This window comes from Brienomyrus brachyistius, chromosome 8 (genome assembly GCF_023856365.1).
Source record: "Brienomyrus brachyistius isolate T26 chromosome 8, BBRACH_0.4, whole genome shotgun sequence".
Classification (NCBI taxonomy): Eukaryota; Metazoa; Chordata; class Actinopteri; order Osteoglossiformes; family Mormyridae; genus Brienomyrus; species Brienomyrus brachyistius.
Window position 1 is genome coordinate 24,984,154 of NC_064540.1, and position 18,901 is coordinate 25,003,054.

General features: G+C 42.3%; 1 protein-coding gene across 50 annotated transcripts in view; it reads right to left on the minus strand.

The window, feature by feature from the left end:
- fbln2 (fibulin 2) overlaps positions 1-18,901 on the minus strand; it is a 54,052-nt gene that overhangs the window by 17,427 nt on the left and 17,724 nt on the right. For all 50 annotated transcript variants that reach the window (XM_049022708.1, XM_049022698.1, XM_049022727.1 and 47 more), the window contains 4 exons: positions 4,968-5,085; positions 4,520-4,646; positions 2,589-2,775; positions 597-806 (listed from right to left, as the gene is read on the minus strand). In XM_049022708.1, the coding sequence (XP_048878665.1) occupies positions 597-806; positions 2,589-2,775; positions 4,520-4,646; positions 4,968-5,085 (642 nt within the window). The remainder of the gene's footprint in view (positions 1-596; positions 807-2,588; positions 2,776-4,519; positions 4,647-4,967; positions 5,086-18,901) is intronic.

Consider the following 18,901-nt stretch of genomic DNA (forward strand, 5'->3'; position numbering starts at 1 on the left):
TGTGATCCAAATAAAAATCATTTCCGTTTACAGACACATCATAGTTCAGTCACATTCCTTGAATCACTGCACTAGTGAACACACCCAAACAAAAATGTAAAACCACTTCAGAGCGGCACACTAATAAAAAAGAACTTTGATCTCTGCATTGCCAGGTATTGTAAGATTCTGGCCCGAATCTCTAAAACAAGCCTTCCTCCAAGCATGTGTAAATCATTCAGCACCCATCGCAAGTCTGTGTTTACTCTACAGGAGTTGTCTGCCGACTTCGGTGAGTTCTAGAATTCATGTCTTTGCACATGAGGGTTTTATGTGAAACCAGTGAAAACAAAGGTTCCTTTTTTGAAAGAATCGTAATATCTAATGGCAGTTAGAGACCTTTAGAGACCTACAGTATGAGGCATATGAACCAAATGCTCTGTAATCATCTGTGAAGCAGATAAAGTATAACAATGCTGTTTTTTTCTAGACAAAAAGCCACACCTCAATACTCTTACATAAACAGTAAATTTCTACAGTTTATTGATTGTTCATTCGTACGGCTCTGATCACTCCCACCACACCTCGGCGGTGTGTTTGCTGAATGGGCCACATACCTGGCATGCAGAAGAATCCGTCCTGGTGCAGCGTGTAGCCTGGGAAACAGGCACACTCGTAGGAGCCCCAGGTGTTGATGCACCTCTGGTGGCACAACCTTTCCCCATCGAGCTGGCACTCGTCGACGTCTTCCAGGTCTTCCACGGAGTTGGCCGACTCCTCCCTGTCCAGGATGGAGAAGGCCTCGTTGGGGAAAATTCTGTCAGAGACTGGGGAGTTGGAGAGAGTGTGTTTATACTTCAGACAGAACAGACGGCAGAGGTAAAGTCATGAGAGAAGACTGATGGATGGATGGACGGATGGATGTATAGATGGATGGATGGATTATTTATCTCTAGATGGACATTTGGGAGAGAAGGCGTGGTGATAATGAAATCTACCAAAACGCTGCACATTACACCCTCAGAAATGTGGGCCACTGGTATAGCTCTACTTCACATCAAGGCACCTACCTTGTTTCACTTGAGAATCTATCTACTAAAATTCCACATGCAATGCAACTAGCTTCAAACATTAGCATTAGCATTGACAGTGCACCGTTGTGTGCTATACATCCCACCATGTATCAGGAAACCTGCATCTAACAGTCTTGTGTGCAACATTAGGTTACTAAATGTGACGCAGTTCTTCAAGCTGACAGATGAAGCTGGGTATAATATCCCAGTAATGCCCCATTAGTAAAAAAAAATGCAATCATGTAAACTGCAATTGGATCCACACCATCATGCAGTCATTACCTAAACCTCACTGCAGAAAGGGGATTAAATGTTTCCGCCTAAATTAATCATGTCAAGGAGAGCCGTAGGGATACAAAAAGAACTCTCATGGAAATAATTACTTCTCATTGATTTTCTTCCCGTAAACCTTCGATTCTGCACAAAAAAAAAACATAACGCAGCTTCACACATCTGCCTCGATGGAGAAATGAGGAGCATTTCAGTATGTTTATTTGATCTAATTTCACCCAAGTTCTCCTGCTTCCTTTGGGGCAGCCGGGAATACAATAAGAAAAAGAGGAAAGAGTTATTTTTGAGGCACTGATCGTGGCTGATGAGGACCTGGGTCGCATCCAGCATCACTCTCAGCAGATGTGTAGATGGCAGCTTGAGACCCAACACTCAGCAGGGTTACGTGTGATAACGTCGATGTCGATACGCATGTTGTTCTATCTGGAATCACCGGGGTTAAAGAGCAAAGTGTGTGACAGGGTAAAGAGGGCTGGACCCCCAGAGGGAAGCGTGGAGAGGATGCACCCCCGACTGAGTCATCTTCTCCACTCTTTAACATTCCCGCCTTATCACAGGGCACCAGTCCGTGTCCAGACTTCACGGTCTGGAGTGTGGAAACCTCACGATAATTACCAAGTGCGGACAGCACGCTGAGCGCATGTAATCACAGAGCATGATGAGCAATGACATTGGCTACACTCAACATCTCTAAATATAGCCATCTGATACAAACTAATCAGTTTAGCTCCACTTGCATTTCACTGATGTCCAAAAACAGTTCCAGCCTACTCCTACTATTACGTGAAATATCCTTGTAAAGTTTGGCAAACTGGCACTGGCTATAGGTACTCTGTGGCCCCGCAAACGAATTACAGCAGTGTTGGCAACAGCAGAATAGCAGCAGATTGCACCAACACCTGTCCAGGCTTCGTCTCAGATCTGCCGTAGATATGCCTGACAGCCCTGCTTTGTGTTTCCCCGCCTCAAAAGTATATGTAAATGTCAGCATCTGGTCAACATCTGTGTCGGGGGGAAATAAAACTGTGAATATAAGCAGTTAGAAGCGGCATCCGGATGCATTAAGGTGACTTGGGAAACCTGCGAGTCTGGCTTCATAATCAATGGCGCGAGGTTTAGTCCGAAAAGCCTCACAGCCAAGCGCAAAACACGTCTTTCGTAAATGCACCCTTACTTCCGAAAGACAAGTCAGCACAGAGTAAGAACGAATGGAACTGCTGTGCGCTAGGCTTCCTGGACAGTCACCTCTGTCTGGCAGGACGGTAGGCTCTGGCCGCTGCCTCCTCCGCAGAGCTGGCTGGCCGGGGCTCTCGTCTTCCTCACAGCAGCTCAGGAAGATGTTGCCACAGGAGTAGCTGAGGTGCTCGTGGGCCGCGCAACCCTGCCCCGCAACCCGGAAGTGCATCCCCAAGGTACAGCAGCTGCAGCACTCCTGCAAGGGGGAAACACCAGAGGGCCCTGTTACAGGGTGGGGGAGGGCAACAGGGTCTTTCAAATTATCACACATTTTCCTTATTTTATTTTTTGCTTTTCTCCCCATCGGGCTCCAAGTAGCTATCAGAGGAGGGGAACAAACCCATACAGGTCAATCGGTAAATCAACAAGGCATCAGAATGCGATTATATTTCCTCACAGTCCGCAGACTCACATTTGACTTATAGCAAATGCTCTGATAAAAATGACCCTCAAAAGATTTCTGCCACAGAAATATAACTGGTATTAAAAATCTGGCCCAATGTAATGTTTCCTCCCCTGACAGCACTGCTTCAATTCCTCCAGACAGCCAGAATAAACCAAGCGTACTATTACAATATTTAACCTTTCCATATTGCCTGGGTACTAGCACTAAATTATAGCAAAAAAAGAAAAAAATGAAAACTTTAGATAATTAGAGGCAACTGTATATTGGTATTACTCCAAGCAAAACGGAAATACAGCTTAGCTTCTATAAAACTCCCAAGGTGGTAAAAAAAATGTTTGAAATGGAAAGATCCTATTGAGCGAAATAACACAGCATTTAACACGAGGTTTGAAAGGTGAAAGCCCTCGACGACATCTCGCCATTCAAGAAGGTCCTCAGAGCAGCTCATCCACCAAGAAGCTTAACTGCAAACTGGAGACAGGCAGATTACAGCAGACATGTGCCAGTTTTTAATGTACCGTCAAACCTCGGATTGCGAATAACTTGGTTTGCGAGTGTTTTGCATGATGAGATAAAATCTTTAATTTTAACTCGATAAACGAGTGAGGTCTTGAAATACGAGTATTATGTATACATTTTGTCTGCCTAGCCTCACGTAATCACAACTGAGCCAACGGTTCTTCTCTCTCTCTCGTTGCGGGATTGTGGGTAATCATCTCGCATGCTCAGTCACAGTCACCGTGCCTCATTCGTATAGTCAAAATTTTGTAGAAAAGCACCACCCAAATAAGGGTGTAGCAGTGCGAGTAATGAATCTGTTTAACGACAATGCCACATTTCCAGGAAATCGAAGAGGAGGCAAAAGCGGCTGTCATTGGACAGCTTCCTTGTTAAAGTCGGACTAAAACAAAAAGATTCCAGTGAGCCAACAGATAGCAGAGATTCTGTTAGTTATAGTGAAAGTCGTCTCTCGTCTCCCTCGTACCATCCATTATTCTTTTCATAGGTAAAGGGAAAATTTGCTTTGATATAAGAGTGCCTTGGATTACGAGCACGTTTCCGGAACGAATTATGCTCGCAATCCGAGGTTTTATTGTAATTCTAGAAAACAATATTAGTAAACCTCCGGTTCCCCTCAAAAGTCCTTCACTCTGCAGGATACCTGACAGAAGCCATGTATAGAGTAGCAGGACAGCGAGAGTTTGAGGATTCAGAACAGAGGGTGCATGGTAAACATAGAAAAGTCTTGGTAAGAAATACGGCAAGTTAAAATGCCAGCTGCTTATTGGAAATAAAATCAATAAAAAATGACAAGAAAAGGAATTCCAGTGCGAGTAACCTTATTGGCACAGGGCCGTCATTACCCGCCTCCGTCCTAAACCCTAAGCTGCATCAGTGCTGCAGTTGGAAGGTGTGTTCCATTATATATTATGTTGAACAAATAAGCACGTTTAAATCCCAGTTTTATTATCGGAAGACATGGCTTCTCCAGTTTCCTGGGTCCATGCCGTCATGACGGGGTCAGGTGACTCGCCTTGTAGGAATCATTCCCGCATTCATCGCCGTTCGCATCGCAGGGAACGCCAGCTTTGGCCGCATTCATGCCTGCCAGGCAGCTGCTTTCCCTCAGCACTGCCAGGCAGCACTGCTCTTGGGCAGTCCTGCAGCAAGCGGGGGGGGGGGGGGGTAGAAACAAAAAACAGCAGAAACTGAGGGGAAATTCTATTTCACAACACAAACTAAGTGCCGGCTACAATTATCAATTTGTTTAGAGCAGAATGTACGAGATTGTTATAGTTGAAGGCAATTGATGATGCAATTCATTTCCAAACACGGAACACATTTACAAATCCAAATCACATAATGCTTCAAAAGGCAGAGAAATAAGTCTGTTAATAAAATGAAAAGTGAATAAAATAAACCCTGCTTACTCATGAATATAAAGAGACACATTAAATAGCGCATCAACCAGTGTGTCTTACCTACATACAGACTGCCTGTCCTGTCTGATAAAATCCATAGCATTGCAATGGTTGTTGCCCTCTGCCCACTTCTGACCTGCTTTGCAACAATCCTCCACCAGGCTGTTTAGGGAAACATCTAAGTAGGAAAACAGGCACAGATACTCAGCATTAACAAACAAGGCAGATTTCGAAAGTCAGAATTGGCTTGATTGACTGTGTTCCCGCTAAACACGTTACGTCAGACATTCTGAGACTGGCTGTCTTCAACTTCCATTTTTCCATTTCGCCTGAACCTGTGTGATGTTTTAAGCAATCGTTACCTAAAACATGCTTCACAACAATATACAGTTTATTCAATGTTTCGACATTAACATTCACTCGAATTTGCATGATTGGATTCATTCAACGTGACGTGATTTGATTTGGCATTTATTTAACACTGTGTCATGCTCTAAGAGCTCCGCAACTGAAATTAAGCATAACAAGATTTAATGTATCATCGGATGACTCACTTCTATTGATGCCAAAAGGAGAGAATCTTTAAAAATACAAAATCACAATTAAGAATTTTTATGCAGGCAGAGACCAGGGCAGCCTTAGGGGAGTAACACAGGGTCCGTCCATAGGAAGGCCCATACCATGCTTTGGACACCAGTCTGACTCAAACTCATGACATAACACTTCAGCAGCAGGTAAAAGGGAGACGCACAGTCATTCTTATTTCACTGAAGATAACACATTTCTCCATACTGATGATTTTAGGGAAGATATGAGAAGGTAGTGTTTTTTTTCAACATTCAAACATTCAGCATTGATCAGTATTGATAAATGTCCATAGCAAATCAATCATAATGGCAGCCTGATGACTTAGTAGGCATCACTGTTTCATCACACCTCCAGCTCCAACCCCCCCCCCCCCCTCTCTCTGTGGGTATGGTGGTTTCATCTTTTCTCTATGTTTGAAGGGCTTCCTTGGCCAACCCATTAACATGTAGCTGAGTGAATTGTTGTCCATAAAATTGCCAGTAGTGTGTGAGTTTGTGCCCTGCGATGGACTGGCATCCCATTCAGGGTGCCCGTCTGCCTGCTACTTACTGGCTTAGGCTCCACGCGGTGACCCTGAAATGAAAAATTGGAGGGATGCATACAGTGCATGGCTGTATGCATTTTCCTAAATTCACAGGCTCGTTTACTGGGCAGAAAATTTGATGGGAAAGGTGTGGCGATAAAAAAACATGCAGTTTAGCATGAACTCTGTAAGATTACCAATGCATGCTGTGGCTTCACTGTAAAAATGTTCAATATCACAAATAAATTAGACCGCAGAACATTTTACAACAACCCAGGGCCACGTGTGAAGTGGGTCATTAAACGCAAAGTGTCACTTAAAGCATGACGTATGCTCATTTCCAAATGGCACTTATGGAGAACACACTGGGGAGTTTGTAATGGGGGACGATAATATTATGGAGGATTGACTATAACATGAAGGGAGGAATCCCTCTGAAGACAGCCCTGCTGACTCTGCACGGTGCGTCATTGTTTTATAGGTTTTCACCGATTTAAAATGACAAGGTAAATACGCACCTTTCCTCTCTCTTTCGATCTTCTCACATTGTCACACAGGGAGCAGCGAAAGGGAGTCGCCAAACCAAAACTAACAGGAATTAGCCCTCACAGTGAAATGCATTCAAAGTTCAAAAAATGAACGATCAAAAGGAAAACTCAATAGCATTTTCGCTAAGCTACTTAGAGGCAGCTTACAATTTTACACTTTTCTCCTGAAGTTTTGTTTCTGGAACAAAAAAATAAAGTCTTTGATCAAGTTATTCTCTAAGCAAATTAATGTGTGACCGAACTGCACCTTTTTTTGGTTCTGATTTATGTGGAATGAAGAACCATAAATGGCTGCAAAATAGTGGCCTGGACGCCCCCCCCCCCCCACCTGGTGCACGGCAAACAGCAAAATGCCCAGCAGACTCCGACTGATCACAGACTCCAATCCCCTCATTACCCCCCCATCCAACCGTCCACTCCAATCACCTTGAGCAATAAGCTGACCTCTGAAGGAACTATCAGCCACGTTCTTCACAGGGGGACCCAGAATCCATGACCACGTTTAACCACGTACCTTCTGTTATTCATAAACAATGGGGTAGCAGCTGTCTGGACCTTGGAAAGACCTTGGTTGTGAATTTGAAGAAGCCTATACAACAACAACATTCACAGGGGCTGCACTAAAACGCCTTTCATTTTCACCTTCATTCATGTCATTTCACATTCCACTAATTCTTCATTATTCCTAGCAGGCTGGTGCTGAATCCCTCAAAGCCGACACATTGCATAATTTCCAGGTTTCCCCTTCAGACTCAGTTTTTGAAAATGATAAGTTTTGAAGGAAAAAGATACCTACGGGGGGATCCAACACTTTATCCTTGTTGCATTCACATCCACTAGCTTTTCTGAAGTCTACCAAAAATAAAAAATAAAAAATTCAGCTAAAGTGAACGTGAATGATCTCTGTGGGAATGTTCTCCAGTCCACATGGCTATAGCTACAATGTGTGACTGCTAACAATGCCTTTGCTATATTGTACTTACAAGAAGGCAAGTGCAATCCTAAAACAGAAATGAGAATGCTGTTAAACCACAGGTCCAAATCTTTGAAGAGTAAAGCGATATAAATAAATATAAATGTTAAAAGAAGTTGCACATGACTTCTACTGCATCGTTTAACGTCAATATCATGATATTAAAAAAGTACCAATGAAAACTGAACAGAGATGGGTGGTTGAACATATTGCTTGGCAGACCGCAATTAGGAATATGTGAGAATACACTGAAGTTCAGGAAAAAAGCGCTGTGATTGGGCACGAGTACGACTTTCCAAATAAAACTGAACCAGAAACGTCTCCTGCTAATGTCAAATGTTAGCACTTCTCGGAAACAACGTGTCAGGTGTCTCTTCCCGATACACAAAGTACATTTCCTTTTGAATAACAGTTTTTGGGTATAATTGCCCTTTAACCATTTACAGCTTGCCCAGCAATTCTTTCCTGTACTGCAGGCACTTAAAAATCAAGACGTAAGCAACTTCTTTCCATAATAATGTGTCATGTATTGTTGACAGCAGGGAGCTTACTTTCAAACATCAGACAAGCTCTTTGAAGACCGCGTGGTGATCTAGGAGCTTCTCGGAGCAATATGAGCACCGCTCTGTCTGCATGTCCCTGTTTATGCTGTCTGTCAGATATAAAAGCCAGCTTTGAAAAATCCAGCAACAACTCTAACGTCAAATATGAAGTGTTCACAATCGAGCAAAAATAAACATTTCAGGGATAATCAACTTCATGGACAACCTTTCCTTTGGTACTCCATGGAGGGAAAGTTTTACTGTAAAAAAAAGTATTTCAAATTTTGTAATTACATCTTTGTGGGGACTCTCCATTCATTGCTATGGGGAAAATTCTAATCCCAACATAACAACCTTAACCACTACCCAGCCCTAACCAAACAAAAAATGAGACATTTGGCATTTTTACTTTTTTGATTGCATTAACAGATCTTTGTGGAGACCTGAAAAATGGTCCCCACCAAGTCAAAATAACAGGTCTTTATCACATGGTGGGGGACATTTGGTCCCCACAATGTAATATAAACATAATTCATACGGGCACGCACACACACACACACACACACACACACACACACACACACACACACACACACACTCGCACCATCCAAAAGTATTGGGACACACATATTAATTAATCACTGAATTCAGGAGTTTAATTTGGAACCCCTGTTACTGCTGTTTGAAATCAAGCAACTAGCCATGCAGTCAGGTATACAAACATTTGTGAAAGAATGGGTCGTTCTGAAGAGCTCAGATTCAAGTGTGGTACTGTCATAAGATGCCACCTTTGCAATAAGTCAATTCATAACATTTCTTCCCTGCTAGATATTCCATGGTCAACTGTAAATGGTATTACTGTGAAGTGGAAGCATTTAGAAACAAAAGAAATTCATCACATGTAAAGTGATGGGGGGGGTTCGGCGAGTGCTGAGGTGCGTAGTGTGTAAATGTTGCCAACGCTCTGTTGACTCAGTAACTGCAGAGGTCCACACTTCCTCTGGCATTAACCCCAGCACACAGACTGTGCCCGGAGATTCATGGAATGGGCTTCCATGGCCGAGCGGCTGCATGCAAACCTCACATCACCAAGTGCAATGCCAAGCATTGGATGCAGTGGTGTAAAGCATGCTGCCACTGGACTCTGGAGCAGTGGAGATGTGTTCTGTGGACACATCTCTGTCTGATAGTCGAATGGAAGGTTTGGTGGATGCCAATAGAACTTTACCTGCCTGACTGCATTCTGCCACCTGTAAAGTTTGGTGGAGGAGGGATAATGGTACGGGGTTGTTTTTCAGGGGGTGGGCTAGGCGCCTTAGTTCCAGTGAAGGGAACTCTTAATGCTTCAGCATACCAAGACATTTTAGACAATTCTATGATTCCAACTTTGTGGGAACAGTTTGGGGAAGGCAACTACAGTGTGTGTGTGTGTGTGTGTGTGTGTGTGTGTGTGTGTGTGCATGTGCGTGCGTGTACCTGTGTGTCTTTGTATGTTTTCCTCAGGAAAAGTGAAAACACAAAATAGATTTGCCCCCATTTCCTCTTTTTACTGTAATGAACATGAAAATAAGAAATGGAACATAAACAATTTGTTCTTGTAGACATATAACGTATATTTAAATGTAATGATTCCAATTTGGCTGACAGAGAAAGACACTATGTCTTCCCTTCCTTTCCCCTGCCCTGGGCAGTGGTGGCTTAATGGTTAGGGAAGCGCGCTTGTAATTGAAAGATTGCGGGTTCAAATCTTCAATCACTGAGGTGTCCTGAGCAATGTACCACCCCCCAGCAATGCTCCTCAGGCGCTGAATTAGCTGCCCCCTGCTATACCACACATGGGTTAAATGCAGAGGACACATTTCATTGTTGTGCAGTGTGTGCTGTGGTGTGTCAACAGTGACCATTGATCACTAAATTGTAAATGCTTGATCTATATATATATATATATATATATATATATATAAATTTCCTCATTATCATTTTCCTTATACATTAAATAAACTAAAATGTGTGATTCCAGAATCTTCCTAATCCCCTGGATTAGGGCTCACTGTGGCATAAAAGATGGCTTAAATAAATAAAAACAATAATAGTTTTAGCTGCTAGTTTTAACATCTACAACAATTAAAAAAGATACATGTAAGTGTATACTTTGTCATCCAAAATGTATTTACATACATAAAGACACAGTATTTTGAATGTGCTGCAAATAATGTTAGTACAGGTGAACGTAATAGCCAAGATGCTACTGATTTAAGGACACGGATCATATTATCCGCATGAGAAACAGCCACATAGCACTGCTAATAATGCTATTGTTTTTATTTATAACAAACGACGATTTCAGTTTCACCTTAAATGCCAAGTCCGAGCCTGTGCAAGTAATTATGCAGCTCACAGAAACCCGAATCACTCTGCTAAGCTATAAAACAGCAATTTCGCAGGAAGTTACCGAGTGCATATTTTAGGATACAGGAATGAATAGACTATAAACTGGCATAGCAGAGTGATTGTTCTGTTGTTTCAAAATGTAAAATTGTACATATAGTACATGAACACTTACAGACAGGTGCGATAAAAGCTTCAGCCGAGATGACACAGTTAATAATACGATGTGTCTCCAGAACTTAGTTATATTAGGATGACAAAATATGCAAGTGTCATCCACGTATCTCCACATCCCAGGCCCGGATCTTCAGGACGTGATCTTTACAACATCTGTCTGGAGTAAAACGGGAAATGACTTTCCCAGAAGACCCTCCCTTTGCTGGGGTAGATATTTCCCTGCATGTCTCACGTTAAAGTATCCATGCAGTCTCTGCATAATGGACGTTTATAAACATAAAATTCCTGGATATAGTAATCCCGTTATCTGTAATATTGATGTAAAATGTCTGGTTTGTACAATTATTCATCCATTATATTTTCCATAAAATAGCCTTGATACTGGAGTAAGGCAGGATTATTTATTAAAAGGAGAAGATGAAGTGTGTGCAGATGATGTGTATCTTCAGGGTTTAGGGTTCAATTCCCATGTTTGAGTGAGTTTCCTCCAGATGCTTCTGTTTTATCTAGCAGTCCTCAGGCTGCCCTTAATCATGAGTGAGTGAGAGCGTGTGCGAATGTGTGCCCTGTGACGGACTGACATCCCACTCATGGTGTCCCCTGCCCACGTAATCGGGGACAGACCTTCGACTATCTGCATCTCAAAAACTCACTGCAATGGATTGTATAACAATTCATGTGCTGTTTTAATCAGATTAAAAGTCACCAGATGTTTGCAGAAGATTTTCTGAAAGTCATATTTGCATTTTCGCTCATAAAGAAACTCTATTATCAGAATAACTTTATTCTCATTGTTTGGGAAGCAAGTCTTCGTATATTCCATTTCACTGCTGTGTGAGACACACGCACATACAGGTGAGAGGGAAACTCGGTGTCAGAGCACAGAGTCAGCCTCTCGCCTGCCCCCCCGGAGCAGTTGGGATTGAATGCCTTGCTTAAAGACCCAGCAGTGATATGACTACACTGTCAATGACAGACATCGATCCAGAAACCTTCCAAAATGTAAACCCTTCACTGGCTCCCTGTCCCACTCAGGATAGAGTACAAGGTCTCCCTCCTCACCCATCAGTGCATCTATGGACATGCCCCCCTTTACTTACAAAAACTCCCCACCCCCCATACCTCCTCACGCACCCTCCAAGTCCCCAGAACCAAGCTCCATAGCATGGGTGATAGGGCCTTTTCGTCTGTGGCACCAAGGCTGTGGAACGCCCTCCCTGACTACCTGAGAGCCCCACAGTCGACTGATGCTTTTAAACAAAATCTAAAAACCTATCTTTTTAGAAAGACATTTAGTTAAGGATTTTATAGCATAGTCTAGTATTTTTTATTTTATAGTATTTTTATTGCACTATTTTTTACTTTGTAGCACTTTCAGATTGCTAAAATATAAAGTGCAATACAAATAAAATTTATTATTATTATTATTATTATTATTATTAATATTATTATTAATCACAAGCACATCATCTGTACTGGCAGCGTCTCGGACCAGTGCCTCTGAAAGAGGTCAAAGTCAAAGGAGACCCCAACCCAAGTTCTCTGGAGAGGCATTATGAAGCTACGATTACGGTGCAGTGCAAACACGGGCAGGCAGTACAGGCTGCTCTTAATGATAACTGTTATTGCTTCCCTCTACTTCGCATCAACTTCAAAAGCACATCTGCAGACTGGCACGCTGGCTGAATGACGCGCTGCTTCACTCCCACACTGGGTGACCTCACCGCCCTAATACACGTATGACAGCATCACCTGCTTTTTTTTCCATCGTAGAAGATTATGCAGTCGACGGTAATCCCCCCACCCCCCCCCCCCTCTTTTTTTGGACCGATTGGAGAAAAGAACTGCAATCTATTTAGGATCATACAGTCTATTGCTCTGTAAATGGCAAAGTCATTACCTTGTGCGGAAAATCAATAGGGATAAGGGCAGCAATGTTTACTTAAACAGGAACATTTTCTCATTGTTTCTAACTTCTTTTCAGGCCAGAAGCAGATTACAGCAGGGGGCAAGTACAGGGTGTGAGGGCCGGGGATCATGCCTGTGAGTAAATCAGAGTGAGACCCCTCCCTGACTCCTTAAACAGGTCATAAAAAATTAAAACACGTCATATTTTCCAAGCCAGAAAAATCAAAACCCACCGATAGCATGTTCATATATCAACTGTTGATAATGACACAGTAAAAATGCAAAAAAAAAATTAAATAATAAAAAGATTGAAGTCTCAGAGAGGATTGAAATCGAAAAGCGCGTATCTTTCCTAAAGCTGTACAAGGACGATTTAATTAAAAATATTCTGGCTTCCTACAAAAGACGTCAAACAAAAAAAAAATGGAAAAGCTAAATCCAACCATTCATCTTCCAACCTCCAATACAGCACAGGGCCGTGGGGTAAAAGGAAAATGTAACAGAAATATTAAATAGGTGCTTTGCTGCATGTAGATATATAGATTTTAGTTTAGGCAGTTAGTTACTGCAGGTTGTCAGGATTCACTGTATTGAGCTTAAGTAAACATCAAAATCTTTCATGTCAGTTCCGTACTCAAACCTCCCTCCTGTACAGGAGACACTAAACGATTAAATGATTTTAGTCTACCAAATCCTTCCAGACTATGCTTGATGTATATAATTAAGTGACAGTTCTGTCAGTAATACAAGTAATATTTCATTCAGTTGACGTAAATGCAATTTGGCCGTGCTGAGACTTTGCCATAATGAACTACATAACATGTGCCAGTCTTAGTGCACTGACTTCACTTGCGGTACCAGCAAGGCAGTAAGAAATATCAACTGAACTGCAATCATGTTGTAACTGCCGGGGTCATTGTGGCGAATGTCACACCAGCATCATCACCATTTAAAAAAAAATACACACGTTGTGTGTTCCAGCTTTAAAACGTAAAACCATGCCCCCGAAATCATGAAAACAGTCGTTTTGCAAGATGTCGATTTCATGCTCTTGTTTACAGCCTAAGATACGTGTCTCCCTGCAGCCTTCATTCCGGAACCTTCCTCCAATAGCTCGAGGCTTTATAAAGCTCGGCTGCTCATGAGAACCATTCATTTTCTCCTCTTAAGTATTAAAGTGATTGTGCTTCCAGTACGACATGGACCCATAGGAAAGCAAAAGTTACCAGCTGGAATACTCTGTTCAGCCTGGTAATCAGTTCTGCACCCAAATACTGTACTTGTCAGACACTGAGTGAGTGAGTGAGTGAGTGATTAAGTGTTTGGGGTACGTAATGCATACATTGATTCGTTAGTCGTAAGTTTTTTCAATTTCCATCACACCCATTCGAATACAACCGTACCAGCCTACCTTACACATCAATAGGGATAATTCAGTAATTAGTACTCTAACCCCATACCTTAAGAGTAAGGGGGTTGATTACCATCCTCAGTTCCTCGTGTCTGTAGCTGTAAAAAGTAATTCTAGTAAATACCGCAGTATTGGCTCAAGTAAGGTAGAGCCATGCGGCTCGAGTGAGCGAGAAGCACTGCAGCTTCCCATCCATGCGGTGCATGTAGCTCACAGCAGAAACTGCAGCGAGCCAGCAAGCATCCTACAGCTAATTAATCACCATTAACCTGCACGTGAATCCACCAACATCACTGCACGCGAAGCCCACTCTGAGATAATGCGTGACAGGAGACTCTGCCATTTATGTTAATCTTTTACCGCTGTTAAACTCAAGTAAATTCTCCTGTATGTTATCTTTCGCACATTGTAATGAATATCTTCGCGGCGGTGATATTAATCAGTGTCAGGAGGAAGTGAGTGAGATGAATCACTCCACTCTTCTATTCTGCTCTTTGCTCAGTGCTTAAGGTTCAAGTACATAAAAGCCACCACTTTCCCAAAAGAACCCACACCTGTGAAATATTTCCAGAAAAGAAATCTTCTGCGTTTCATATGTCTCGTGGTTTATTTACTCGTTTTTCATCTCCGGCTTCTGCCCATGGGCCACACGACGAGCCTGGAATCCCAACAGACTGTTATGTAATTAATCGCTAGAAGGCAGCAGTAAGTTAGATACCAGGTCCGGGTTGGGGGGGAGCAGTTGGGGCAGACAGATCATTGGAATGTTTCTGAATGCTGAGAAAATGAAGTAAATGGGCTCAAGATTAGCCAACGCTGATCAATAAAAGAAAATCAAGTGTTAAATGCTTAGACAACCTCAATTAACTGTGTTGGGATTCTGCTGTATAGCAAGACCAGTTTGTCCCAAAAAGTAGAAATAATTGAGATGTAGCCAGAATGGTCTTCTCAGTGTCACATGTGCTTACTGTTATTATTCTATTATTCTGTCTAGCACTATTCTATCATTTATTATTCTGATATTTATACAGTGAATATGCATCTGCTGATGCCTCAGACACTTCATCGGTGATGTTAGGGTGTTTCGGGTCTTTCAACATCATTTTCCATCCGGTGGGGTCTCCTGGGGGGTCTTTCCTCTTCTGGGCCACAGCCGACTTGAGGCTTTCTCTGCCGCTTTGGTGGAGCTGTGGATGGCTTTCCTCTTCCTCGCTCCTTCGATGCCCAAACTACTGAAGGAACACACTTCATCTCCTCCTTTCACTAAATAATCCCGCCTTACCCCAGTATCAAGCCTATTTAACTGAAAAAATAACTGTGTGTGGCTCAGTGAGTTAGGTCACTGTGTCTGTGACCAAAAGGTCGCCAGTTGAAATTCTGTAGTGGGAAGAATGATTTCACTGCTGGAGCCCTGAGCGAGGCCCCTGACCCCCCCAGTGGCTCTACAGACAGGCTGACCTCGCTTTCTCAGTTATTTGTTGCTTTGAATAAAAGCATCTGCTCGATGAATTAAGGTAAATGTGACCTTCACCTGTAATTGTCCCCTCTGGTTTTCAGTGGAAGTCGTTTACTGAGGTCTTCGCACGAACGCATGCTGGGGCAGGACTACTAAGTGTAAGAGGAGCTGGAGTGAAACGTCCGCTGCTGTTTTCTGATGAAGTGGTACTCCAGCTCACCACCAGACTCCACCATAGCCACACACAACCTCACCCAAGAGCTCAAATGCCTTTTGTATGTGCCGGCCAAAAAACACCAATCAATCTAATAAATATCACCCATGATAGTGCCGTGTGTCTGTTGGCAGGTTCTCCCTGTGCCTGGACGAGGGCCCTCCCTGGTACCCTGCTCTCCTCCAGCAGTCGTAAACTGTCCTGTCTCCTTGTGTGTGAATGTGTGCCCTGAGTCAGATACAACATCCCGTCCCATCCAGGGTGCTCCCCTGCCTTATGTTGTGAGCATGGACACGTCCCAGAATCCCCGTGACCCTGTACCGGATAATCCGGCATGGAAGATGGATTGATGGTTGAACTAACATCTCCGTTTCATCACAGAGCATAAGTCAGCCTTATTCGCTGGCATGGTTAGGTTGCTAAATGACAGATTTATCAACAGTAAATTCCACTCTGCGATATTCAAGCTATGCCTTCATTAATTGGACACATGATCTTCCTTTGTTGGCAGGATACCTAAAATATCCGCGATATTTTATTTTTGTTCTTCAAATGTAATGCAGTAAGTAAACCAATGAACTCCGTCTGTTTCTCCGTTCGGTCTCAAGCAAACAATTCATAGTTATGGGTATTTGGTTCCCAGACTAATTCTTGGACACAATATGCAACACTGTCCTCACAAAAATTTCTGTTCTGGATAATTTACATCAAATTTCTTCTTACATACTTCATATCATGGGAATGATTCCTGAATGTTATGTCCTTTATACTTCATAATATTATTAATTTCAAAAACATACTAGCCAATCACTGCGCTATTTGGGCATTCACCAAGACAAACTACTTTGTCCATGTTTAAGCTATGAAGTGCGCATATTTCAGAGAAAAAAGAAAAAATACATCTGAAAAAATAGAAAGAATATGCCAGAATTAATTTTTCCACCATGAGAAAACGCCCACAGACCGTAAAATTCACTGCGAAAGGGTCCAGCCGCGCCCTCGCCCAGTTTGTAGGGTAAATCTAACATGGGTGAAAAATCTTTGATGCATATGTAAACTATTTAAGCAAAGCGTGTATATAACTCGATACAGGTTCACAATTAAATTCTTGTTTCTTTTACAGGACACGCATTCCGTTCAAATTTCCAGTGGCCTGTTTCTAAAGGGGTTCATGGAGCACAGTGAGATCCAAACGACAGTGTTTATAGATAATTAAATCACAATAAATTTGTATATCCCCTTTTGTACATGCAATTATAATAAACATAATTTAAAACAGGTGATAAGTAAGTAAGATTAATAATTTTGAATCATAATTTAATACAGCTAGGAACAAAACCAGTTTCCTCCACATGGTACATGGTGAGCTTTGTACAGGAAGTCAAACATTTAGATATAGCATCTGGCACGGCTGGCTAATACACAGCAGCTACATGTCAGATTTGAGGTATGAAGGTTTCCCCAGGATCAGCCTGCCCGTAAGGCAGCATAGGCGGCTGCCTAGGGCACTGTCGCAATTAGAGCCAATGAAAAAGATCTGAAGAATTACCTCTGGTTGCATTCTGTGAGGTTACAGCTATTTATACTAATTTTAATATTTTACTACTTGTATTGTGAAACAGACCCCAGCTAGCTTGTTAACCTGAGATACAGAAATGTTTTAATGTAAATGAATTGACAAAATTTGTTTTTTTTTCTGCTGTGGATGCCAGAACACCCATGTTTAAATCTTACAAAATTCCAGAATATGAAAAACACCCATGTGGGACAGAAAGCATATGGCCCATTGAAGGTGCCACTTAACACCTTGGCTTAGATGTCAGTGCATAGGGTGCAATCATGTCCACTGAGAAAGTTAGAGTCATCAATTAGTACTTGTGTTTGGATAACAGGAGTAAACGGGATTACCCAAGGTGCACCAGTGTGGCACAGAGAGAGCATGCAGGCTCCGCACACGCAGAGGGCAGGTAGGATTCAATCCCCCACCCCAGGAGATGCGAGTCAGCAGTGCTATCCACAGAGCCACCATACCACTCATTTATTATGCTAATCACAGTTAATACATACTCATTAACATGATCTTATACAGACGCTCCCTGCCTTATCTGACTCGTGTCTCTCAGCTAATATCCTCGATTTGCTTCATCTCGACAGCATCGCCAGTCAGCTGAAAAACTCCCCCGTTTACCTGCTCTGTCGGTGTACAGCATGCGTATATATTCAGCAGCAACCGTAAGAAGCAGCTCGAGCTGAAAAACAGAACTTCAGCATTCGGCAAGCGAAAGTGCTCTCTAGAGCGAGCAGTATTAAGATCTTTATCTCTACTGCACTTTATGCACAAATGCTGTGCTTTCTCAATAGGCTCTCCACACAGGAAGAGCAGTGACTGTTTACATAAATGCCGGGGCATCCTGAGTACTATTACCGAACCGGATTGCCATACGCCTTCCTTGATAAGCCGAACGGGGCGGAATGTGTGACCGCTCTTCAATGCCAACGGCATTTCCGTGTCGTTTTGCTGTGGCTACAAAACCCCGGTATCGCTGTGAGGGGCAGCTAATGTACATACCAACCCCTACTGCTGCTGATATTGGGACAAAGAGAGGAAGGACCTGCGAGAGTATATTTACTTTGCTGAACTTCCAGATAAGAATGAAGTGTATCTGACACCATAAAGTTTGAAAAACACTCTGAGGGGTCATTAAATGTCACATTGCAAGTAAAATTATGAACTACGACCGCGTGTTTCAGTAGTTCAAGTCTCTTTATTGCCAGAATATTAATAACACTCAGTCAAATTCAGAAAAAAAGCAATAAAACTTAAATGCATATTTTTCTAATTTAACGTTTAAGGCATCAAATATCTGGAATCTAATCTAAAAACTAAACCAACTGTTGCAGTATATTTCAAGCCAAGCATTGTAGTCTGTCTGGCAAGATAAAATAGTCAGATCAGAGTGGAATATTATTGTAACCGTATATTTTTCAGGCAGGAGGCAACAACATGAGGTAGTTGAAATTAAAAAAGTATTCGGTGAAACAGCATTGCGTACAATCATTTTCCAAACCTCTATTTCATAGCTAGAAGCTTTCAATGTTTTTTCTGCACAGATGTTGAGTCATGACAAACTACTTTACTTGACAAACATGACAAATTATGACAAACAACTGCTTGATTGTTTTTTCTTGTATTGAGAAACGCAGGTTGAGAAACTTCTGAGAGAAAACAGCAACTGGTCAGCAAAATGAATGTGAAGGGAGTGGTG